The 27,257-nt window shown below is 44.1% G+C and overlaps 1 protein-coding gene across 1 annotated transcript in view; it reads right to left on the reverse strand.

Annotated features, from left to right (window-relative positions):
• The window catches only part of LOC139565945 (calcium/calmodulin-dependent protein kinase type 1D-like), a 65,945-nt gene extending 38,908 nt beyond the window's left edge, over positions 1-27,037 (reverse strand). Inside the window, exon 1 of the mRNA XM_071386653.1 lies at positions 26,400-27,037. Within this exon, the coding sequence (XP_071242754.1) occupies positions 26,400-26,494 (95 nt within the window). The 5' untranslated portion in view covers positions 26,495-27,037. The remainder of the gene's footprint in view (positions 1-26,399) is intronic.
• Positions 27,038-27,257: the final 220 nt, after the last annotated feature.

Raw genomic sequence — 27,257 nt, forward strand, 5'->3', positions numbered from 1 at the left:
CATTACGCCGTCATGGATTAAAATACTGCAGCGCACGCAAGGTCCCCCTGCTCAAGCCAGCGCATGTCCAGGCCCGTCTGAAGTTTGCCAATGACCATCTGGATGATCCAGAGGAGGAATGGGAGAAGGTCATGTGGTCTGATGAGACAAAAATAGAGCTTTTTGGTCTAAACTCCACTCGCCGTGTTTGGAGGAAGAAGAAGGATGAGTACAGCCCCAAGAACACCATCCCAATCGTGAAGCATGGAGGTGGAAACATCATTCTTTGGGGATGCTTTTCTGCAAAGGGGACAGGACGACTGCACCGTATTGAGGGGAGGATGGATGGGGCCATGTATCGCGAGATCTTGGCCAACAACCTCCTTCCCTCAGTAAGAGCATTGAAGATGGGTCGTGGCTGGGTCTTCCAGCATGACAACGACCCGCAACACACAGCCAGGGCAACTAAGGAGTGGCTCCGTAAGAAGCATCTCAAGGTCCCGGAGTGGCCTAGCCAGTCTCCAGACCTGAACCCAATAGAAAATCTTTGGAGGGAGCTGAAAGTCCGTATTGCCCAGCGACAGCCCCGAAACCTGAAGGATCTGGAGAAGGTCTGTATGGAGGAGTGGGCCAAAATCCCTGCTGCAGTGTGTGCAAACCTGGTCAAGAACTACAGGAAATGTATGATCTCTGTAATTACAAACAAAGGTTTCTGTACTAAATATTAAGTTCTGCTTTTCTGATGTATCAAATACTTATGTCATGCAATAAAATGCTAATTAATTACTTAAAAATCATACAATGTGATTTTCTGGATTTTTGTTTTAGATTCCGTCTCTCACAGTTGAAGTGTACCTATGATAAAAATGACAGACCTCTACATGCTTTGTAAGTAGGAAAACCTGCAAAATCGGCAGTGTATCAAATACTTGTTCTCCCCACTGTATATCAACGAATTGGCACTGGCACTAGAACAGTCTGCAGCACCCGGCCTCACCCTACTAGAATCCGAAGTCAAATGTCTACTGTTTGCTGATGATCTGGTGCTTCTGTCACCAACCAAGGAGGGCCTACAGCAGCACCTAGATCTTCTGCACAGATTCTGTCAGACCTGGGCCCTGACAGTAAATCTCAGTAAGACCAAAATAATAGTTTTCCAAAAAAGGTCCAGTCGCCAGGACCACAAATTCCATCTAGACACTGTTGCCCTAGAGCACACAAAAAAACTATACATACCTTGGCCTAAACATCAGCGCCACAGATAACTTCCACAAAGCTGTGAACGATCTGAGAGACAAAGCAAGAAGGGCATTGTATGCCATCAAAAGGAACATAAATTTCAACATACCAATTAGGATCTGGCTAAAAATACTTGAATCAGTCATAGAGCCCATTGCCCTTTATGGTTGTGAGGTCTGGGGTCCGCTCACCAACCAAGACTTCACAAAATGGGACAAACACCAAATTGAGACTCTGCATGCAGAATTCTGCAAAAATATCCTCCGTGTACAACGTAGAACACCAAATAATGCAGAATTAGGCCGATACCCACTAATTATCCAAATCCAGAAAAGAGCCGTTAAATTCTACAACCACCTAAAAGGAAGCGATTCCCAAACCTTCCATAACAAAGCCATCACCTACAGAGAGATGAACCTGGAGAAGAGTCCCCTAAGCAAGCTGGTCCTGGGGCTCTGTTCACAAACACAAACACACCCCACAGAGCCCCAGGACAACAGCACAATTAGACCGAACCAAATCATGAGAAAACAAAAAGATATTACTTGACACATTGGAAAGAATTAACAAAAAAACAGAGCAAACTAGAATGCTATTTGGCCCTAAACAGAGAGTACACAGTGGCTGAATACCTGATCACTGTGACTGACCCAAACTTAAGGAAAGCTTTGACTATGTACAGACTCAGTGAGCATAGCCTTGCTATTGAGAAAGGCCGCCGTAGGCAGACATGGCTCTCAAGAGAAGACAGGCTATGTGCACACTGCCCACAAAATGAGGTGGAAACTGAGCTGCACTTCCTAACCTCCTGCCCAATGTATAACCACATTAGAGAGACATATTTCCCTCAGATTACACAGATCCACAAAGAATTCGAAAACAAATCCAATTTTGATAAACTCCCATATCTACTGGGTGAAATTCCACAGTGTGCCATCACAGCAGCAAGATTTGTGACCTGTTGCCACAAGGGCAACCAGTGAAGAACAAACACCATTGTAAATACAACCCATATTTATGCTTATTTATTTTCCATTGTGTACTTTAACCATTTGTACATTGTTACAACACTGTATATATATATATATATATAATATGACATTTGTAATGTCTTTATTGTTTTGAAACTTCTGTATGTGTAATGTTTCCTGTTAATTTTTATTGTTTACTTCACTTTTGTATATTATCTACCTCACTTGCTTTGGCAATGTTAACACGTTTCCCATGCCAATAAAGCCCCTTGAATTGAATTGAATTGACAGAAACAGAGAGAGAGAGACAGAGACAGAGGAGAGAGACAGAGAGAGAGACAGAGACAGAGAGAGAGACAGAGAGAGAGAGACAGAGAGACAGAGAACCACACAAACCAGCGCAAGGACAATTATACACCAACGAACTACCGTCATCACTGCCAAGCTCACACTAACACCACACACACTCACACAAATTCAGAGAGAGCTGGGATGGAGAGAGTGAGAGAGGAAGGCGAGAGAGAGCAACGCAGTGAGAGAAAAACAGAAATGAAGCGGCCAAGAATGAGCATGTGTGTGTGTGTGTGTGTGCATGTGCTAGTATTACGACAGTGAGAGAGAAGGAGAGATAGAAAAAGAGGAGGATGAGATTGAATGCAGATGAGATGGAGGTCTTGGCCGGTCTGATATAGAACAGCTCCTGTATGGTCTCATGTAGCTAACTGGCTAATTGTATCACACACTGCTCAGATAGAGATGCATCATTATACAGGCATTGCGCAGATAGGAGGTGGGAGTTCGAACAGGTGCTGGAGAGGAGGGGGGGGGGGGGGGGGGGGTATGGAGAGGAACGGTGCGTGATTAAATGACTTAAAAAAGAAGGAGAAGCTAAATCTACAAAGCTGCTCTCATGAGAGCTGATTAAATGTGCCATGTTTTAGGATTTACAGGACGGAGACTATCAGCCACTGAGACTCTCTAGAGTTTTTCTTTCTCCCTTTCGCTCTCCTTCTCTCTCTTGCTCCCTCTTTCCTCTAGAGTCATAAACTTTGCTATGAGGTTAATGTAGCATCTTCATTTTAAATGGAGCTTAACAGCTTTTTAGCATTCAGGACAAAACATCTCAGAATTAGCGAACTGATCAACTAAAGTGTGAAAAAAAAAGAAGGTCTTGCATCGAAATGCAGAATGTGTTCTACTTAGAGAAAACAAATGCACCACAAACACATGCACAAACGCATCACACACACACTCACCCACCCACACACGTTTGGTTTTCTAAAATACCCAGAAACAGCAGGGAGCCAGCATCATCATTACAATCCCCAAAACTGAGATTAAACACAGCACAGATTACCAGGGCCTCTCATATAGAATTAATCTCCAATCTCACTGCCCTGCATTGTCCTCCCAGCAGAAACTGTTCTGTTCCCAATGTCCCCATGCACAAATCTCTGCTCTGACCTCGGCACACTCAAAACATCCCTCCATCAAATACATTCACTGTGGAAGATAGCCCATCAGCCCTCCCGTCAGGGTGCCCACGATCAGCCCTCCCGTCAAGGTGCCCTCCCGTCAAGGTGCCCACGATCAGCCCTCCCGTCAAGGTGCCCACGATCAGCCCTCCCGTCAAGGTGCCCACGATCAGCCCTCCCGTCAAGGTGCCCACGATCAGCCCTCCCGTCAAGGTGCCCACGATCAGCCCTCCCGTCAAGGTGCCCACGATCAGCCCTCCCGTCAAGGTGCCCACGATCAGCCCTCCCGTCAAGGTGCCCACGATCAGCCCTCCCGTCAAGGTGCCCACGATCAGCCCTCCCGTCAAGGTGCCCACGATCAGCCCTCCCGTCAGGGTGCCCACGATCAGCCCTCCCGTCAAGGTGCCCACGATCAGCCCTCCCGTCAAGGTGCCCACGATCAGCCCTCCCGTCAAGGTGCCCACGATCAGCTCTATAACAGAAATCCCTATACTCATATCGCAATTACAGATCACCATAAAATATCACTGTACCGCACAATACTGTATGCTACAATATTATCTACAAAAGTTGCATTGAAAATGGTGTGCAATCATGAAGACTGGCCTTGGCACATGTGATGTTAGTAGTTGGTAAGATATAGGTTGGGGGGAGGGATGGTTGAGCCTATTCATTTCTGAGCGGTCAAGTCCCGTGAGAATATACACGGTGTACAAAACATTAGGAACACCTTCCTAATATTGAGTTGTACCCCCTTTCGCCCTCAGAACAGCCTCAATTTACTGGGGCATGGACTCTACAAAAGGTGTCGAAAGTGTTCCACAAGGATGCTGGCCCATGTTGACTCCAATGCTTCCCACAGTTGTGTGACGTTGGCTGGGTGTCCTTTGGGTGGTGGACCATTCTTGATACACACAGGTAAATGTTGAGCATGAAAAACCCAGCAGCGTTGCAGTTCTTGACACAAACCGGTGCGCCTGGCACCTACTACCATATCCCGTTCAAAGGCACTTCAATCTTGTTTCTTGCCCATTCACCCTCGGAATGGCACACATACACAATCCATGTCTCTATAGAGTACCACAGTATGAGTCATAATACCCATAAAATCTAGAGGTCAAACAGGTAAATGGCGCCAATCGTTTTTCCACCATTCATTTTCCCCATAGGGGTTTTTAGAATAAGGGCTGTGTTTAGTGTAGGCTTACCCTGGAGTGACGTTTTGATAACCGTGTACATTTCTCTAGGACAAGGTCATGCCAGGGTAAGCCTACACAAAACACAGCCCTTATTTTAAGTGTTTATAAAATCCCCTATGGGAAAGATTTATGGTGGAAAAACAATTGGAACCATTTCCCTGTTTGACCGCTAGGTTTTATGGGTATTATGACAGCTCCACTGTGGGGCTCCATTGTCTCAAGGCTTAAAAGGCTCTTCTTTAACCTGTCTCCTCCCCTTCATCTAAACTGACTGAAGAGGATTTAACAGGTGACATCAATAAGGGATCATAGCTTTCACCTGGTCAGTCAATGTCATGGAAAGAGCCTGTTTTGTACACGCAGTGTATGTCTGTCTGTCTTAAAGCACTGGAGAGCAGTGAATGCCAGTGATTCAGCCCCAGAGGCCTAGTGTTGTGTGATGCGTGTTTAACCAGGCGACCAACCCTCTCGTCTACAATGCTTTGTGCCAGGCTTATATTTTTAAAATAGCGCTGTTACCACAGCAGCAATTATCTGCCAATTATGGTTTGTATTCGTGTTCTACGAGCGGATCTACGGATCTACACGCGGACGACTGTGTGATTGTGAAAGCTTTGTATCTGTGTGTGTGTGTGTGTGTGTGTGTGAGAGAGAAGAATGGGTGTGCATTTGTTATGCCTACATATACGTGCCTGTATGTGTGTATACAGTGTCTCTCAGGTTCAAACAAACAGACAGAGACAAGAGAACCTCAAAGAGAAAGCAGCAATCACGAGCCAAAACTGGTCCCTGAGAATTGTGTACTACTTCACATACATTGAGTGTACAAAACATTAGTATTTAGTTGCACGCACTTTTGCCCTCAGAACAGCCTCAATTCGCCAGGGCATGGCCCACGTGTCGAAATTTGTAAATAGTTAAAGTACAAAATGGAAAATAAATAAACATAAATATGGGTTGTATTCACAATGGTGTTTATTCTTCACCGGTTGCCCTTTTCTTGTGGCAACAGGTCACACATCTTGCTGCTGTGATGGCACACTGGTATTTCACCTAATAGATATGGGAGTTTATCAAAATTGGGTTTGTTTTCAAATTCTTTGTGGGTCTGTGTAATCTGAGGGAAAGATATCTCTCTAATATGGTCATACATTTGGCAGGAGGTTAGGAAGTACAGTACAGCGCCGTTTTCACCTCATTTTGTGGGCAGTGTGCATATAGCCTGTCTTCGAGAGCCAGGTCTGCCTACGGTGGCCTCTCTCAATAGCATGTCTATGCTCACTGAGTCTGTACATAGTCAAAGCTTTCCTTAATTTTGGGTCAGTCACTCTGCCACTGTGTACTCTCTGTTTAGGGCCAAATAGCATTCCAGTTTGCTCAGTTTTTTTGGTTAATTCTTTCCAATGGGTCAAGTAATTATCTTTTTGTTTTATCATGATTTGGTTGAGTCTAATTGTGTTGCTGACCTCTCCCTCTCTGGTGTGTCCACTGAGCTGTTGGGCCCACCCTGCAACCACATTGATTAACGCTGGGCAGATCTCTTGCTAGCTGTCACTCAAATGTGAGGGGCTGAAGCTCATTGGCTATAACTTAAATTGCTAGGGGGCTGGCCCATGTTGGGGAAAATGGTAAAGCACAGCTTCAAGAAAAGTCGCTTTCAAACCAGGGATTACTGTCTTAATTGAGGTAAGACAGTAAATCGGCTCATATATTATGTATGTATGAACTACACATTGACACAACCAGCCCAAAGTGGGAGGTTTAAAAAATACTTTTAGTCGCCAGAGTACCAGAGCACGTGTTTAAGTGTAGTTCTTCCAGCAGACAGCAGTGAGATAATAGAAGATGGAGAAGGTCACTCTGTAAAAGGTAATTACACAACAGAACAGAGTTGAATAGTGACATGGCGATAACACCCAAGCTACTATAAAGAAATAAATACTAGTTCTATACCCTCAGATCAAAAAAGATTACACCTTCTGTATCCTGTGCATGTGACAAATAAAGATTTTATTTGTAGTGTGCGTTTACCAGAGATGGTAATGTGAAGAACATGACCTGCATCAGTCAGATTAGGATATAGGCCAAGGACTAGATAGTGTATTTTTACTACTACTTTTTTGTACTAATTTCACCACTTTTAGTCTTGAAATCTGTGGTTGTTAAATCACAGATCTTAAATCACTTAAATCACTCTGTTCAGCCCATAGCTTCACATGTGAATCCTTAAAGAGATGGGTGGGGCTAAGGCTTAAGAGGGTGTGAACGATGATGAATGATTGTAGACAAAGAAGAGTTCTCCAGTAGGTGTACCAAAACATTCACAGCCCATTTTCTCAAAAGTGGGGTTACAAGTTTATCAACTTTCAAAGCAGAATTACTTCCCCATTGTTCCTCAACTGCAGTGTATGATATACCATTTTCTAGCTCGGAGTGTCTACTTTTAATCAATGTAAAAAACAATTTCAAAAGTTGCTACATAGGACCAATTCCAGGTGGTGGCTCACATATCAATCTCTATCGCGAACATCATGCTATAAACTCTGGCAAAAACAAGCCTGTGTTTTGCATTCCCCTGTTCCTGATGTTAGCAACAGAGCGGTGGTGTTGCTAAGGAGCTTACCAGCCTATCGGAGTGAGTAATGGCTTATTGATGATTAGATACCGCGGATTGAAGCTGCCTTTTCCAACAGCATGGGCCACTATATACACCCTCACGCAGAGAAGGGGGGGGGGGGGGGGGTGAGAGCAGTCAGCTCTTTCTACAGCCCAAAAGGACAGTCATACTGTCTTATTACCTCAGCTTCCCTCATCCTGACTCTTTCCATTCCAGTAAACACAGACTATTCAACGCAGACAAGCAGAACAGACAGCGGGGGAGAAAAAAAAGTGTGAGAGAAAGGGATGGAGAGAGAGAGAGAGAAAAAGGAAAGGAGCGAGAGAGATTATGGAAAAAGGTAGACAGAAAAGAAAGATGTTCAGGAGAGAGGGCGAGGGAGGGAGAGAAAGAGGAGAGGGAGAGAAAAACAGGAGGGAAATTATGAGAGGGAGGGATAGTGATGAGGGTTTATAATCATAAGGATAACGTGTGGCTGTTTAATTCAATGAAATATGGCCTGTTTGAGTAGTAATGAAGAGAGGAGAGGACACGTATCATTTTGTGTCCACTACTACATCACAAAATGAAAATAAAGATCTCTACCAGTCTGGGACTGGTATCCTAACTGCGTTTTCTCCTATTTTTCCTCTGCAATCTGCCTTCAAAATGCTACAACCTATTGTTGAATGGGTGGAAATCAGAAATGAACATGGATATATCCCTCTCTCTCTCTTACATCTATAATGTATACATACAAACTGGGAGGTGTAGAGGTTTTCAAACCACAAAGGATACATTCACCATGGTAACGGCTAGTGGCCATTAGAAGCTGGGACTGTCACGGCCGGCCCGCTCATTAGGTGGCCGCCTATGGTTGCAGATTAACCCTAATTCTGCCCAAAAACAATGACAATTTCTCTCAAATAGTGGCATATGGGAGTTTTAGGTGAACGCTGATGCCGCCCTGTGATAAGCAGTGCCCACTTTGTCAAAGGCAGGAGCGCAAAATATTTTGCTGGTCCATTCCCAGCGTGTCTCTCCAGGGTGTTGTTGGAGAGATGCATCCACCAACGTTCCGTCACAAACATCACGTAGCAGATATAGCCTATGGTAGAAAGAGTATGCAGCCTTTTCTGTAGCCTACAGGCTGGAGATAAAATGTACGACAATGTAATCTGAGAGACACTTTTTACATCATGCAGGTTTCTCCCATCAAATAGCCTAACCTAAATTGTGCAAAATCAACTAAATCTGATGTCAACAAATAACATATCCTAAAAACAGTACAAGTCAAATGGACAATATGGAATGGACAATCACTGTTGTTCAGTAGTGTCACCCCATTGTCAGTGGGTTCAAGTTTGTATCTGTCAATTTTTGACAAGCTGATCACTGTGAAAAATGTCTCCCGCTGTGTAAACACATTGCAAATAGGCTCACGATAACTCCTGATAAAGTTGAGTAGCTGATATTCAGAGCTCAAATAGCCAAATTGATTAGTCACAGGAATCAGGATTAATAAAGCCAATGCAACAGCCTGTTTTATAAATGGTGGGCCTACAATATGAATGGGCATTCATAACATTCCATGGCAGCCGACATGGTAGACTGCACCCCAGTAAGCATGAGCCAACGTCTTTTGGATGTCTTTTTTTGGTCCTATCCGGACGTCTTTTTTTTGTGTTTTACAAACAGTAGGCTTACCACATAGATGGGCATTCATCAAATTAAATTTCAGGCAACACTGTAGTCTACAACTCAGTAAGCACGGACCGACACCTTCTGGATGTTTGGTTTTTTGGTGCAGTCCCGACCGGCCTTGATTTCCACATCCACACACATTGGTTTTTGGTCCCGTCCGGACTAAATCTGAACCAATCATAGACGTCCATGTTTGGTTCCATGTGTGCTTCTACACCTGCATTACTAGCTGTTTGGGGTTTTAGGCTGGGTGTCTGTACAGCACTTCGAGATATTAGCTGATGTACGAAGGGCTATATAAAATAAAATTGATTGAATTGATTGATTGATTGGTTCAGATTTTATCCGGGCTGGACCAGATTTGGTCCAAACATAGATGTCTATAAATTACTTATTTTCAACTTTCATTCAGAACCAAAAATGAGCCTGATTTCAACATCTAGAAGAAAAAAAAAGTTCAACTTCCTGGAAAAGATACTACCATGACAATCACTGGTTAACCTTTGGGCTGCATCCAACAGAGGACTGGCTCAGGGCTGTTAGGAACTTAACAGTCAGTCACCCACAGTGCAAAAATCAATATGACCTCTGTGTGTGTGTGTGTGTGTGTGTGTGTGTGTGTGTGTGTGTGTGTGTGTGTGTGTGTGTGTGTGTGTGTATATATGTTTGTGGTTAATCTATAACGCAAACAGTAGCTCTCTGCTCTGTATGTTGAGAGGTGAGAGAGAGCTGTTGTGATGACAGACCAGAGACTCGCTGATGCCAGTGGAGTTTAGCAGGTGACTCAGCAGTTCATCTTTATCATGACCTTGCAGATTTCCTATTTACTCTTAGATAGATGAGGGATAGCCTAGCAATAGCAGACCCTGTACAGTGTGTTCCCTTGATAGGAGGCCTCACAAACACGCACACCTGATGGACCACTGGGCATTATGCTCAGCTTTCTCGCTATACATACACCTGCTGAGAGGCACGTGGTCAGACACAGCCACACGGTCTGCTAACAAAGAGAGTAAATGCTGCTCCACCAACTCCTGCTAGCACACCACATGGTGTCAGAGGAAGGCTGGGGTTAAATGGAGAGTCCTCGTCAAATCACACAGACATGGCTTCCTTTTAGCTTGTTAGCATGCTAGTCTCATTCTGCTCACATCTGCAATTAGAGAGAGATATTGAAAGAGAGATGTTCCCCTTCAGTGTTCCTCTGTCACGACTGCTGCCGAAGTCGGTTTCTCTCCTTGTTCGGGCGGCGTTCGGCGGTCGACGTCACCGGCCTTCTAGCCATCGCCGATCCACTTTTCATTTTCCATTTGTTTTGTCTTTGTTTTACACACCTGGTTTCAATTCCCCAATTACATGTTCATTATTTAACCCTCTGTTTTCCCCATGGTTTTTGTGCGTGATTGTTTTATGTATGTTCGGTATTACGACATGTTATTGTAATATTTGAGTAAAGTTACTTGTGTTATTCATCTCTGCTATCTTGCGCCTGACTCCTCTGCACCAGCTACACCCAGACCACTACATGCTCTTCTTTATTAGCAGAAGAACAGTGCACACACACATACAGGTGTTAACAGGAAAGCAGGCCGGGGTACAGTTTGATACAGCATTACAGTGATTAAACAACATCTCCACTAATTTCAACTACCATTAATGTCACATTAGTCACACACTCAGTCATTCACTTTATCACACACACAAGATTGCATGATTGTGCCTCGTCTGAGTGTTGCCTAACCTTAGTCATAGTAGAAGCTGATTGGTAAGGCCGGTCCAACAGCTCTTACAACAACACAACTGTTTGTCAGCAAGCTTATTAGCATAGTCATTGATTAGCTACAGTATCTCCAGCACTGCCTCATCAAAACGACAAGAACTTGTGAGGGAGGGGATGGAAAAAGAGAGGGAGAGAGGCATTGTAGACTCTAGAGAGGGGGAGAGAGGAGGGCTTGGGTGTAGTAGGATGCTGACATGAGTGTTTTGTACCCGCAGCTCCAACAAAAGCCCCAATTAATAACAAACAGAGACCTGTTGCTCTGACGTAGCTAATAACCGCTGGCAATTATGCTAACAATGCCATTATGGAGATGTTTAGGAGCTGCCGTTTTAATTCCCCTCTCTGTAGTTCCATTGTACCTGAGCACACAGTGTGTTAAGAGGAAGGAAGAGGAGGGGGGAGGGATGCAGCTAGGATTGACTTTGAAATTGGATGTCTGTACATGTCCTGAGGACATTGGGAAATGCCTTCAAAACTGGCCACTAGGGGCAACAGTGAGCGCTATTACCATGAAGTAGGCTTGGGTTTTGCTAGGGAGCTGTGGATGGCAATGCCATGACTCTGGATCCGAAGGTCGCGTGTTCAATCCAAGTGGCAAACACTCGTTTTCACATTATATAGATTTAACCTTATGCCAAACCTTAACCGAACAATTCAGAATGAATGCCTAAACTTAATGTTTTGACCCTATCCCAAACCCTAGCCCTTGACTTTTTGGAACCACTTCGGAATTTGACATTTGGAGCACTGTCAGAATCTGAAGTCAAATTGGTAAAACCGTGAGATCTTGATGTGATTCTCAGTCTGCCTTCATGCACACACACACACACTGATGTCTGTGATATGGGAACATGAGACGTCAATGTAATAAGTACATAAGGCAGTCTTGCATTGAGTCCTGTCTTTCTGGGTACACTGCATTTCCGTGTCTGTGTGTAGTCTCAGTGTCTGGCTTCAAGCTAATCAAAAGGACAGGCAGTGGGGGAAATGTGATCAGTGGCACACATCAAACACCAGGCATGATGAGTGCTCCTCAGACACAGGGACACACGCGCACGGCACTGGGTGGCGTTACCTACTAGACGAGCGACCGTTATCCCACCTCCACACTTCACTCTCTCATATAGAGTGGTTTTGGAGCTACAAGGGCATGTATCAGGGTAGAGTCTTCTTATCTACACCCGCTCTCTCACCCCCAACTCTCCCTCGCTCACTCCCTAAGGCAGGGCTCTCTTACAGACATGGATAGGCAGTTTTATAATGGTGTTAAAACTGTAAAAGCTAGTTATAGAGTCTGGCTCTGGGATCTGAGCTGACTCTAGAACACCATTCTGACAGGAGGAGGTAGAGAAAGAGAGAGCGAGATATGGAGGGAGGGGGGAGATGGAAAGAGAGCTCTTAGGGATTGAGGGACGGAGAACAGTGCATGGAAAATTCTGGATGAGGATACCTACTGAATAGTGCGTGTGTGCGTGCATGTGTACATTACTGCAACCATGGTGGTGACCAAGACTGCATTATGTGCACGTGCGTGTGTGATAGCAGTGGTTGCTGGCTGGCCAGACAGAGCCAGTCTGAGCGCAGCCTTGAGTACCGTTTAAGGACAACACTAGCCAAGCTATAACAAACACACACACACTAACAGATCATGAATCGAGATGCAGTGCAACACAGCAAGGGCTTTGAAATTCTTTAAAATGTGACTCACAGACACACACTGCTTCTGAAGATAAATAAGGTAATGGACCTGAGGTAAGTGTCACCTATAAAACAGAAAAAGGTGTGTGTATATAGTGTGTGTACTGTGAGTATGTTTATAGAGGTTCTACACATGTGTGTGCTTTCATGCATATGTGCCTTTCTGCTTGTGTGTGCTTAAATTGCCTGCCTGGAAGACAAATTGTCCTACTATATACGCCAAACGTTATTTAGACTTTGGTCTGTCTGGAGATGAGATATTATTCCAACGTGCATCTTTCTCCATATGAGTTTGCCAATGCACTGATTCCATTACCTCCACTTACTACTGGACTGGATATACCGTTCTTTAATTACCACGACAATGGCTGATTTCCTCAGATATATATTTTTTTACAATTTGCACATAAACACACATATACGTTACACACACACACAATTGCTTTCCCACAGTAAGGTGTGACAGTGTTGACTCGGGGGAGAGAGAGGATCATTGTAATGAGAACTGGAGAGAAACTGTAGCTGCTACCTAACTATAGCACTGGAGAGAGAGCGAGAGAGAGAATGAGAGAGAGAGCAGGACGGAGAAAACAGAAGATGATAGGAAAGAGAAGAAGGATGTTAGAGATGCTTTAGCTAAAGACTTAAAGCTGGCAGGGTTAGGGGTCAGAGGTAAGAAGACGCAAAAGGTTTTGTTGTTTGGATGAGACATTTCCTCCCACCAATCTGAAGGTTTACCATCAGCCATGCTATTGTGACAGAGACACTTGGCAACAATAGAGAATGACAAGAGAAATCTATTTTACATCCTCATATCCCTCAACTCACCCTCTCTAGGCCTATATTATCCTCCTCTCCTTCACTTATTATCCTTCCCTTAAATCCCGCCCTCTCGTCAGTTGGGGTGATAGGATTGGCCCTCAGAGAGCAGGAAGTGGAGGTGAGAGGAACACACCGTTGATAAGTTGAGAAAGGGCAGGGAGCAACAGGATCCATGGTAACAGCAGTCAGGTCCCATCCCATCAAGGCTATAGCGTTTAACCCCATGTAACTTAGGGAAGGTTCCTTGGCTCAAAGCCATCAATTCATAGCCTGTAGATGCACTAAATGAACAAAAGTATGTGGACACAGGCTGGTCGAACATCTTTGCCCAAAATTATGGGCATTAATATGGAGATGGTCCTCCCTTTGCTGCAATAACAGGCTCCACTCTTCTGGTAAGACTTTCCACCAGATGTTAAAACATTGATGCTGGGCCTTCCATTCAGCCACAAGAGCATTAGTGAGGTCGGGCACTGATGTTGGGCGATTAGGCCTGGCTCGCAGTCGGCGTTCCAATTCACCCCAACGGTGTTCGATGGGGTTGAGGTCAGGGCTTTGTGTAGGCCAGTCAAGTTCTTCCACACCAATCTCGACAAACCATTTCTGTATGGACCTCGCTTTGTGCATGGGGGCATTGTCATGCTGAAACAGGAAAGGGCCTTCCCCAAGCTGTTGCCACAAAGTTGGAAGCACAGACTCGTCTAGAATGTCATTGTATGCTGTAGCATTAAGATTTCCCTTCACTGGAACTAAGGGGCCTAGCCGAACCATGAAAAACAGCCCCAGACCATTATTCCTCCTATGTATTGGGGCAGGTAGCGTTCTCCTGGCATCCGCCAAACCCAGATTCGTCTGTCGGACTGCCAGATGGTGAAGCGTGATTCATCACTCCAGAGAACGCGTTTCCACTGCACCAGAGTCCAATGGTGGAAAGCTTTACATCACTCCAGCCGACGCTGCATTGCGCATGGTGATCTTATGCTTGTGTGCTGTTCGACCATGGAAACCCATTTTATAAAGCTCCCGACGAACAGTTCTTGTGCTGACGTTGCTTCCAGAGATTGCATGGCTGTGTGCTTGATTTCATACACTTGTTCGCAACAGGTGTGGCTGAAATAGCTGAATCCACTAATTTGAAGGCATGTCCACATACTTTTGTATATATAGTGCATCTGGAGTCCCACCAATGCTGTTAACCATTTGAGGAGTTTTTATATACAGTACCAAAAGTCAAAAGTTTGGACACATACTCATTCAAGGGTTTTCTTTATTTTTACTACATTGTAGAATAATAGTGAAGACATCAAAACTATGAAATAACACATATGGAATCATGAAGTCTCCAAAAAAGTGAGATTTCTTTTGTTGAGATTTTTCTAAGTACCCACCCTTTTCTTGATGACAGCTTTGCACGCTAAAATATTGGTTACTACATGATTCCATGTGTTATTTCATAGTTTTGATGTCTTCACTAATATTCTACATAAAAAATAGTAAAAATAAAGAAAAACCCTGGAATGAGTAGGTGTCCTAACTTTTGACTGGTACTGTATGTTGTTATACATTCTAACCAGCTGAGCTGGTTACAAATACACACATACATAAATATTAATGTACATACACACACCTGCATGCAGGTACTTTCTCCCCTTAGCTCCTCTCCCTCTCTTTTCCCTACTTTAACAGCCATTGTCCTTTCTCAAACTTCTGATGGTATGGGACAAATTTATCATGTTACAGGTATGGTCCCAATATCCATACAGGATCCTCCTCTAACAAGCCTCTGATAGGCTGTGTGTGAGGAGAGCCTGGGCAATAGAGGACCTGTTAATATGCTGTGGGAGATCCCACAGGCAGTCTGACTCCCGCCTTGCTTATCTCACTGATACGCTGACAGCTTAAAACAGAGATATGAGTATTATTAGGTTTGCTTTATTTGATATGGTGGGGACTGGTGATGCAATCTTCTGTAAATGCCATGGGATTGCCATGTAAGAATGTGGTGCGTGTGTGTGTGTGTGTGTGTGTGTAATCTAGCGATCTTTCTATATACACCGCACCACCACTTAAACCTCTCCTAGTGAAATGTCTGTTACGGAGGTCTTTTTCTTTTGTGTTCGCAACAAGACTGTTCCCACACCCTGTATGGCCCTGAAAACTGGGCTGCTTTAGAAGGGTGGGCTTCAGTAATGCCGCAGCATTAAAACACATCCCAGAAGACACAGAGGAACCACTTAACATGTAGCTTCATGTCATGCTCCAGATCTGACGCGGCCGTGACATTAATTTGGTGGCCAATTAGAGTTTCTCCCCGCAGAGCTTCTCTCACGTGTCTCATCAGTCTCCGATTGCAGAGCACGAGCAGCAGATGACACTGGAGACGCTAACATGGAGTTGAGGTAGTGTGTGAAATCTACAAGCACACACCCTCACACAAACATGCTCTGTGCCTGACCAACTATGAAACAGAGTCGTATAGGAACTAAGCCATGAGGTGTATGTAACCAAAGTCATTCGGTATGACTGGTCTATACAAATCTACACAGAATCATCGTGACTAATCTGTATAGGCCTAGCTGGATTAAACCAGCTACTATCAAAAACAACAGAGTGAGTAAGACTTAGGTCTCCCTCACCTGATACCAATCCCATTCCCACCCAATGGCCGTTTGGAGTCTCTAAATAGGGCTCTGATCCGATAATGGACTGATGTTGATGATCATTAATACTCAATAGTCTGTACATTCACACGTCATGGAATCTCCCCAAGGGGGAGTGTTGTACACATGTATTGATGCGCACACCTTTATGGTGTTTTCACACATTGTCCGTTTCAGCCAATTGTGGTGAACTCAGTGCGGCTCGCTTAATTTTTTGAGCAGAGTAAACACTCAAAAGGAACTGACAACCCTCAAAAGAGCCCCTGAATGAACTGAGAACATCTCGCGTGGTGGTCTGAGTTCGGTGTGGTGCGCTTGAATTCAGTGGTCCGGTTCCCTTTTTTAGGGCAATGTGAACACAAAGCTCCCCATGGTCGCTTGTCATTATTCCAGCACCCAACACTAGACTACTGCAACACCGTTTCCCCTGCCAAAACCCCTCCACATTGGTGCCATAAAAGAGAGATGATGTGGCAGTTGGTGGACAAAACGTGTGCCGTCTTTTGATATCGATTAGTGATTGTCAAGGATGCACAGAAATTCCAAAATAGGTGTGGAGTTTTGTACTGACACAATGTTCTGATTATTGGTTTGCAATATGTGATCTATAGGCTAAGAAAGCTTCATAAGCTGTTTATTCGATTGTGGGGTTTGAATAGTGAGAAGACAACAACATATGATGAGAATCACAAAAAAATCTTGATTTTGTACCCTATCCGGGATTCTTTAAACATTCCAACTGACGTTACCCCATTAAAATTGACATTTAAAATGGTTAAGGGTTAAGGTTAGGTAAGGGTTAAGATTAGGGTATGGGTTAAGGTTAGGATTTAGGTTAGGGATGTCCCAAGAATCCCAGATTGCATTAACCACAAAATCAATGCTTCCTCTTAAAAGGGGCAGTAGCCTACAATAGGTGTACAATTTTCAATTACAGCATTATTTCATTTACAGTATTCTATTTATTGGTTTTACTAATAATATTTACATGTTAATATTCTCATCTTCTAACTAAGTACCCTGAGTCAATCATCTTCACTACGGCCGTGTATTTATCCTGCACCTCCTACAACACGTTAGCCTAAATACATACAATTGAAGTCGGAAGTTTACATACACTTAGGTTGGAGTCATTAAAACTTGTTTTTCAACCACTCCACAAATTTCTTGTTAACAAACTATAATTTTGGCAAGTCGGTTAGGACATCTACTTTGTGCATTACACAAGTAATTTATACAAAAATTGTTTACAGACAGATTATTTCACTTGCAAGTATAAACACCATGGGACCACACAGCCGTCATATCGCTCAGGAAGGAGTCGCTTTCTTTCTCCTAGAGATGAACACACTTGTGTGAAAAGTGCAAATCAATCCCAGAACAACAACAAAGGACCTTGTGAAGATGCTGGAGAAAACAGGTACAAAAGTATCTATATCCACAGTAAAACGAGTCCTATATCGACATAACCTGAAAGGCCAACCTGAAAGGCCACTCAGCAAGGAAGAAGCCACTGCTCCAAAACCGCCATCAAAAAGCCAGACTACGGTGTGCAACTGCACATGGGGACCGTACTTTTTGTAGAAATGTCCTCTGGTCTGATGAAACAAAAATAGAACTGTTTGGCCATAATGACCATCGTTATGTTTAGAAGCTTGCAAGCCGAAGAACACCATCCCAACCATGAAGCACGGGGGTGGCAGCATCATGTTGTGGGGGTGCTTTGCTGCAGGAGGGACTGGTGCACTTCACAAATAAATGACATCATGAGGAAGGAAAATTATTTGGATATATTGAAGCAACATCAAGACATCAGTCAGGAAGTTAAAGCTTGGACGCAAATGGGTCTTCCAAATGGACAATGACCCCAAGCATACTTCCAAAGTTGTGGCAAAATGGCTTAAGGACAACAAAGTCAAGGTATTGGAGTGGCCATCACAAAGCCCTGACCTCAATTCCATATAAGATTTGTGGACAGACCTGAAAAAGCGTGTGTGAGCAAGGAGGTCTACAAACCTGACTCAGTTACACCAGCTCTCTCAGGAGGAATGGGCCAAAATTCACCCAACTTATTGTGGGAAGCTTGTGGAAGGCTACCCTAAACGTTTGACCCAAGTTAAACAATTTAAAGGCAATACTACCAAATACTAATTGAGTGTATGTAAACTTCTGACCCACTGGGAATGTGATGAAAGAAATAAAAGCTGGAATAAATTATTCTCTCTACTATTATTCTGACATTTCACATTCTTAAAATAAAATGGTGATCCTAACTGACCTAAGACAGGGAATTTTTACTAGGATTAAATGTCAGGAATTGTGAAAAACTGAGTTTAAATGTATTTAGCTAAGGTGTATGTAAACTTCCGACTTCAACTGTAGCTGTCCGATAACCAGTGTTGGGGAAGCTACTCTGAAAATATTTTATTAACTAGGCAAGTCAGTTAAGAACAAATTCTTAGTTACAATGACGGCCTACCCCGGCCAAACTCAAAGAACGCTGGGTCAATTGCGCGCCACCCTATGGGACTCCCAATTACAGACGGTTGTGATACAGCCCGGAATCGAACCAGGGTCTGTTGTGATGCCTCTAGCACTGAGAAGCAGTGCCTTAGACCGCTGTGCCCTAAGTATATATACAGTAGTTTACCAAGCTACCAATTACTTCACACTGGAAGAAGTTAAACTACACTGAAGCTACTCTTAATAAATATAGTAGTTCACTACATTCAAACTACTACGTGAAAAATTATTCTATCTAAATATGAAATGCCAGACTACAAAATACAAGAACAGATCACCCTGGAGTCAGATGTTAACAGAATGTGTAATTTAGCCCATTAAAACAAAGAAAGGAAATTCAAACCAACACATTTTTTATTTTGGAAAACAAACAAAAAAGTGTGTAGTTCCAGTAGTTAGCTACACTGTTACATGGCAAAAAAATAAGTAATTAACTACTGAAAACATTATCAAGATCTGAATTTAGTTATACTCCCACCAAGCTACTGTAAAATGTAGTTACATTTCTAGTTGAACTACCTGTACTTCACTAACCCAACACTGCTGATCTCATGGAATGGCTTGTCCTTGTTTCCTTTCTAAACATAGCAATGTGAATGCAAAGAAGACTAGGACCACAAAATAGGTGAAGTGAACTGGCAAAATAGTTGAGTCCTCATTCAAAGGCAAGGGTAGTACGAATACAAAGACAACAGTTGCTTTTCTTTTGCTTTTTTTACTCCAGTTCACTCTAAAGAGGACTGAGGGCCTCCAGGGTGGCGCAGTGGTCTAGGGCGCTGCATCGCAGTGGTAACTGCGCCACCAGAGTCTCTGGGTTCGTGCCCAGGCTCTGTCGACCGGGAGGTCCGTGGGGCGACGCACAATTGGCATAGCGTCGTCCGGGTTAGGGAGGGTTTGGCCGGTAGGGATATCCTTGTCTCATCGCGCTCCAGCGACTCCTGTGGCGGGCCGGGCGCAGTGCGCGCTAACCAAGGGGGCCAGGTACACGGTGTTTCCTCCGACACATTGGTGCGGCTGGCTTCCGGGTTGGAGGCGCGCTGTGTTAAGAAGCAGTGCGGCTTGGTTGGGTTGTGCTTCGGAGGACGCATGGCTTTCGACCTTCGTCTCTCCCGAGCCTGTACGGGAGTTGTAGCGATGAGATAAGATAGTAATTACTAGCGATTGGATACCACGAAAATTGGGGAGAAAATGGGATACATTTTTTTTTTTTATAAATAATAGGACTGAGATCAGTTATTTTAAAGAGGACTATGTGAAAACACCCTTAAGTTTACTAGAGCACTTCTGAACATGGTCGTATATGTCTTGATAATACAAACAAGTGTGTATTCGAGTCTGGATACACTCCCGCTCAAAAAGGTTGGATCGGTTTTGCCATCTGGAAAGATGACATTTTAATTTTATAGATAAAAAAAAAAAAGGAATTACAAAAATATGGTGAGGAAAAGGTTACTTATATTTTACCCATTGCTGTAGCCGACCACTGTTTTGGATGGATGTTTCTCAGGCCCTCTCTATACAGTGTGTGTGTGTGTCATCTAGATCAGAATGAGCTCACTGTGGTATAACAATACTGTCAAGGCAAATTAAGATGAGTCCACTCAGACTTAATCTAGGGTTGAATCCCAGGAACTAAATGAGGCCACGCACCGGGAGTCACAAATAACAAGAACAACGAGCAAAAATAACCATCACTGAAGAAAAACCTGAAGAAAAAAAGAGGGAACAGCTGATGGAACAAGGACAGATTAAAAGAGCGGAGAGATAATGATTGGGGGAAAGAGGTGAGAGCGATGGATGGATAATCCGTGTCTCTTCCTATAATGAAGATGTCCGATTACAGTCTACCCTTAATCCATTAGGCCCAAATGCACGTGCACACACACACACTCAATGATCCCAATACAAAAATGCTGTATGTTTTCTGTACACTTGTTATACTCCTGAGACCAGTGCTAAACTATCAAGGCTGGCTTTCAAAGTTGCGTACACTTCATGAGGCAGCAAGGTCGGATAATAGGGACAGCTACGCAGAAAGAGAGAGAGGGTGGAGATAGAGAGAGCGAGGCCGAGAGAGAGAGGGCAAGAGAGAGAGATAACTGCAGTCCCAGAAAGAGGACAATGCCAGGAGCCAGGAAGTAGAGCATTCAATTAAGGGCATCGTGGCCTAGATGGTACACACTCCCACAATGCAACTCTGCTTTGCCCTCTGTCCCTTCTCCCTCTCTTTGTCCTACTGTCTCTCAGTTCAGCAGTGAGAGGTGTGGCATACCTGAAACACACCTGTCTGCAGCATCATATGAACACCTGGGCCCCCCAGGCGCTCACAATGTTTAATAATTCAACAACAAAATGCTGCAGAAAAACACGCACGCACACATACAGCAAAATAGGACACCAGGGACGAACACACGCACACTGACTAAGGCTACGCGCCACTTGGAAACATTACTCTGGCGCTCCGAAAGTGTTGTGTCAGCCTTCGGGTAAAGCTGGAACACAGGACACCAGGCCAGACAGAGCCCTGTGGCTCTACTATGGCCTCTATAGTGCTTAACTCCCAGCAGCTGCCTTACATGACTTACAGTCGTGGCCAAAAGTTTTGAGAATGACACAAATATTAATTTCCATAAAGTTTGCTGCTTCAGTGTCTTTAGATATTTTTGTCTGATGTGACTATGGAATACTGAAGTATAATTACAAGCGTTTCATACGTGTCAAAGGGTTTTATTGAGAATTACATGAAGTTGATGCAAAGAGTCAATATTTGCAGTGTTGACCCTTTTTTTCAAGACCTCTGCAATCCGCCCTGGCATGCTGTCAATTAACTTCTGGGCCACATCCTGAATGATGGCAGCCCATTCTTGCATAATCAATGCTTGGAGTTTGTCAGAATTTGTGGGTTTTTGTTTGTCCACAAGTTCTCAATGGGATTAAGGTCTGGGGAGTTTCCTGGCCATGGACCCAAAATATGTATGTTTTGTTCCCCGAGCCATTTAGTTATCACTTTTGCCTTATGGCAAGGTGCTCCATCATGCTGGAAAAGGCATTGTTCGTCACCAAACTGTTCCTGGATGGTTGGGAGAAGTTGCTCTCGGAGGATGTGTTGGTACCATTCTTTATTCATGGCTGTGTTCTTAGGCGAAATTGTGAGGTGCCCCAAACAATCGGAAAGGGGATTCATCAGAAAATTACTTTACCCCAGTCCTCAGCAGTCCAATCCCTGTACCTTTTGCAGAATATCAGTCTGTCCCTGATGTTTTTCCTGGAGAGAAGTGGCTTCTTTGCTGCCCTTCTTGACACCAGGCCATCCTCCAAAAGTCTTCGCCTCACTGTGCGTGCAGATGCACTCCAACCTGCCTGCTGCCATTCCTGAGCAAGCTTTGTACTGGTGGTGCCCCGTTCCCGCAGCTGAATCAACTTTAGGAGACGGTCCTGGCGCTTGTTGGACTTTCTTGGGCACCCTGAAGCATTCTTCACAACAATTGAACCGCTCTCCTTGAAGTTCTTGATGATCTGATAAATGGTTGATTTAGGTGCAATCTTACTGGCAGCAATATCCTTGCCTGTGAAGCCCTTTTTGTGCAAAGCAATGATGACGGCACGTGTTTCCTTGCAGTTAACCATGGTTGACAGAGAAAGAACAATGATTCCAAGCACCACCCTCCATTTGAAGATTCCAGTCTGTTATTCGAACTCAATCAGCATGACAGAGTGATCTTCAGCATTGTCCTTGTCAACACTCACACCTGTGTTAACGAGAGAATCACTGACATGATGTCAGCTAGTCCTTTTGTGGCAGGGCTGAAATGTGGTGGAAATGTTTTATTGGGATTCAGTTCATTTGCATGGCAAAGAGGGACTTTGCAATTAATTGCAATTCATCTGATCACTCTTCATAACATTCTGGAGAATATGCAAATTGACATCATACAAACTGAGGCAGCAGACTTTGGGAAAATTTATATTTGTGTCATTCTCAATACTTTTGGCCACGACTGTACATTAACTACTCATAGTAGCTCTATGGATCCAAGCTATAGCCTACAGAGTGGCTTGTGTGACTGATCCAATTGATAGAGAAATGTCTCCGGACTGACATTTTAAAACCGGCAGCAGCAATCAGCCCATTTGGCTTTATGGACTGAGACTAAATTAATCTGTTTCTTCTACATTACACAGAAAGCGATGCAGGTCCTAATCCAGGCACTTGTCATCTCCCGTTTGGACTACTGCGACTCACTGTTAGCTGGGCTCCCCACTTGTGCCATCAAACTCTTGCAACTTATCCAGAACACTGCAGTCCGCCTGGTGTTCAACCTTCCTAAATTCTCCCATGTTACCTCGCTCCTCCGTACACTCCACTGGCTTCCAGTAGAAGCTTGCATCTACTACAAGACCATGGTGTTTACCTATAGAGCAGCCCCTCCCTACCGTCAGGCTATGCGCAAACCCTACATCTCAATCCAAGTACTCTGTTCTGCCTCCTCTGGTCTCTTGGCCCTCCCACCTTTATGGGAGGGCAGCTCCTGCTTAACTCAGTCCAAACTCTTCTCTGTCCTGGCATCCCAACGATAGAGCCAACGTCCCCCTGAAGTTAGGACAGCAGAGTCCCTGCCCATCTTACGAAAACATCTGAAACCCTACCTCTTCAAAGAGTATCTTAAATAATCCCACAGCACCCCCCCCCATCACATCCCCTCCTCACCACTCCCCCCCACAAAAAAAATCTTGCCTTTCATGAATTAACACTGAGATTTGACTTTTTCCTCTTGCTAGCTCAGACTTTGCTGATAGGTACTTCAGAGGAAAAATGTACTTACTATGACTGAGATATGTGCTTGTCCTACCTAGCTATCTTAAGATGAATGCACCAACTGTAAGTCACTCTGGATACGAGTGTCTGCTAAATAACTCAAAATGTCAAAAGGAGTCAAAAGACGTGACATTCTGCTTGACTTGAAGCACCGTCTTAAGAAGTGTTAATATTGCCTTATAAACATGCATACATCTTAGAAAAGCAGTGATAGAGCATTATGAAACTGTATAGCAAAGCAATAAGGCACAAAAGACCAACGTGACTGGTGCCATGTGAAAGGCTCTGTCCATCTTTTTACAAGGTGAATAAAAATGTTCATCTCTCATCCAATTTCTAAAGACTAGCTCATAACGTGTGTCAGAGCAACATGTTGTGGTAGCTCAGCCCCAACTCTTACCTAACCCCTATTCAATGTAACAAGTATTTCTCCTCCCATCCTCTCCTAATCTCCTCTCTTATCTATTCCTCTCCTCTTCCAATTCCTTCTCTATCTCAACCCCTCTTTCAATTCCCTCTCCCCCTCTTAGTGTTGAAAACAAGACTCCAATGGTCAAGAGACTGGAGCAAGATAGACTATACAGTCAATGTCTCTGACTCCCTGCTGTCTTTCTTCCCTTCCTCTCGCCATCTCTCTCTCCCCTTCTTTTTCTGCTGATAGAGAATTAAAGGGGAAAACACCAGACATCAACAGGAGGGAGGTCAAAGGCTGAGGCTGAGTACAACTCTGGTTAATGTGTTGCTATGGTGTTAACATGAAATGTCTGAGTAATATTTTTAGGGCAGAGAATTTTTTCCTGACCAAGAAAAATTCCAGGTCATACTTATAACCTGAGGCCAAGTGTGTGTGTGCCCAGATGGCCTTTTTGTGTTCCAGAGTCCGAAGCACAGAGCGCTGGCCAGAGACCAGATGGGAGGACAGATCCCCAAGCCCCGCCCCTGAGGAAATAGAGAAAGCTATCTCCACCAGGAAGGAATCTGGAGGATCAGGACCCAGTGAACAACAAAGAGGTGTGCTGGAAACCCGTCTTCAGTCCCAGTGTGGTGCGCGTGTGAAGGGGATGAACAGCACCACTGGAAATCCTTTGTAAATAACCCCAATCAGTGTCTTTGTCACACTGTGAATTTATTTAACCTTTATTTAACTAGGCAAGTCAGTTAAGAACAAATTCTTATTTACAATGACGGCCTTCCCCGGCCAAACCCTAACCCGGGCGACACTGGGCCAATTGTGCGCCGCCCTACGGGACTCCCAATCACGTCTGGTTGTGATACAGCCCGGAATCGAACCAGGGTCTGTTGTGACGCCTCTAGCATTGAGATGCAGTGCCTTAGACCGCTGCGCCAAAATCGGGAGCCCACTGAATGGTGTTCGGACATAGACACCATGGTAACAGAGGGGAGACTTGCACTATAAGCATAGAAACTGAGTGGCCACTCATTAGTCCATCTGTAAAACACACACACCCAAAACGCATCTGTCCATACTTCCATCTGTTATGTGAATTCCAGGCACACGGTAGAAATTCCGATCTCCTCTTTGTTGATTTAAGTGAAACTGATGTTGCCTTATGAAGAACAAAGATCAGACATGACCTTTGAGCCTAATTTATGCACTCTCTGCTCCAAATGGGCATACCTGGAATTCTGCAAAGGCCATCGTGCACACACAGTGCAGAACCATGGTTCAACACTCCACAACCGTATTTATATACTCAATAACCATGACACATTGCCCACTGAAATGACCTGTTGAAAACTTGTAATAATTATAATTTATTACCATCACTGTTATGAAACATGTCTGAACTGTTACAGTGGCCTATTCCAGGACTAGGAGGTTTTCCATGGCCAGCTAATCCGCTTTAATCCAACCGTCCTCCCTCGATTCTGCCTGTCCAGTCAACAAACTGTTCCTCTGTGCCAAAGAGAATGAAGTAACAGGCCAGAGAGAAAATCTGCTATAGCCTCCAGCACCGCACCGTCCGGTCGGCATAACGGTCTTCAAGAAGAGGCTGGGGTATTTGGCCAAGCATTTCATCTGAACAAGCTGTTCAAATGGGTTGCAAATTAACCGTTATGATGCTGTCAAATCAAAACCAATCTTTCATGTATGAGGTTAGTAACACTGCAGGCCTTATAAACCTAGTGATAAATAGTATTAAACCGTGGCCGATAAATCATTCTGGGTTAGATAAACACAGAAAACCATGATAACCACTCACCAATGGTCAAATATATTTTTATAAGGTCGGAGACTCAATTGATATCAGTGTTTTATTGCCTGCGTCTCCAAAAGGTCATTCCTATGATAGATAGCAGCACAACTGGAGCTGTCAGAGCGGTGGGCGGGGAAGAGAGGGAGGATGAATGTAGTAGGCTAACCTAAACAATAGCCAAGACTGCATAAAACCAACAGAGACAACTGAACAAAACATGCGTAACCGGTTGTAAAATAGTGAACTAAAACACGCAAGACCCCCTTATTTAGGCACAGGCTACTGTCTAGGTTTTTTCTAAAACAGTTTACCCTACAAATAGGCCTCATAGCTTTCCCTAATATCGAAGTGGGTAGCCTATGTCACGTAATTTGTAATGACATAGGCTAGCCTACAAAAAGTGTCATTCGATATTTCTCTATCATAGCGTTTCCAACAAACACTCGTCTCATCAAACTAGATATGGAGTAACGCTAGCCTACAGTCCGTTAAATAACTCGTCATAGATAACCAAACATCTCTGCTGGCTTCCAGTTAAACCGGGAGCTTAACGGTCATTAAACCGAAACGGATACAAAGTATCCAGCGCGAGCGTCCCGCTATATTCGGCAACAAAGTTTCAAAGGCCTAACGCGGTTTACCAGATGTAAATTCATACCCAATTAGCATTGACAACAATAGGGCTTTTGAAAATGTTATTAAGTAATAACACACTCACGTTCCGAGGATCTCTTTCAATTCAAATATTTTCTTGATATCGTCGACTTGCTTTTTCCACGTCCCTTTCCCGGACTCTCCATTCTCCCGATCCATGGTGGAACAGGGGAAAACCGGGGCAAACGATGCCAGTGAGTCTCAGCAGCCCCCCGACGTAACGCAGCTTTCCCACGCTTCGAGTTACACTTCCTGCTCGTGAGGAGCAGACCCACGCGCATAGAACGAGCTAGGCAGAAAACCTTTTCGAGCTCGTGGTTTTCCCGCTGTAGAAATGTCACCGCAGCTCTCTAAAACAGGTCTCCTGTTTTCTTCGCTTCTTTTTCTGTCTACAGCGTTCCGTTTGACCGACAACGAGCTTTCACCGTTTGCGGTTGCACCTGCAGGGTTAAACTGGTCTAGATTATCTTGACGTAAATTGTTTGGGTCTACGAGTCACCTTTGCGCGATCGCCTTGTCTCTCTCTCCCAATTTTTTTTCCCGTTTTAATGAAGTCCTCTGTTGAGCCGTGTGGTGCGTAATGCGAGGACCGAGGAGTATTATTTCATCTAATCATGCTGATTGTGCCATCGGTTGTTATGGCAATGAGGGAGGCTAGGATGCTGCTCATCGCTCGATTTGACAGCGTTGCGCACAAGTGTGTGTGAGTGTGTGTGATAGGATGTCTAGAGATAATTCGCATTGCACCAAAGATACGTTCAAGAAACCAGAGTATTTGCAAACCATCAAAAACGGACAAACCTGTTTCTAAATAAGTAAATGATTTTATATTGGCCAATGTTTATTATGATTGATATTGGGCTATTCCAGGTCAGATGATGGAGTCTACATTGGGACCCATGCAACTTGCTGTGAAGTTTGA

The sequence above is a fragment of the Salvelinus alpinus genome, chromosome 37 (genome assembly GCF_045679555.1).
Source record: "Salvelinus alpinus chromosome 37, SLU_Salpinus.1, whole genome shotgun sequence".
Classification (NCBI taxonomy): Eukaryota; Metazoa; Chordata; class Actinopteri; order Salmoniformes; family Salmonidae; genus Salvelinus; species Salvelinus alpinus.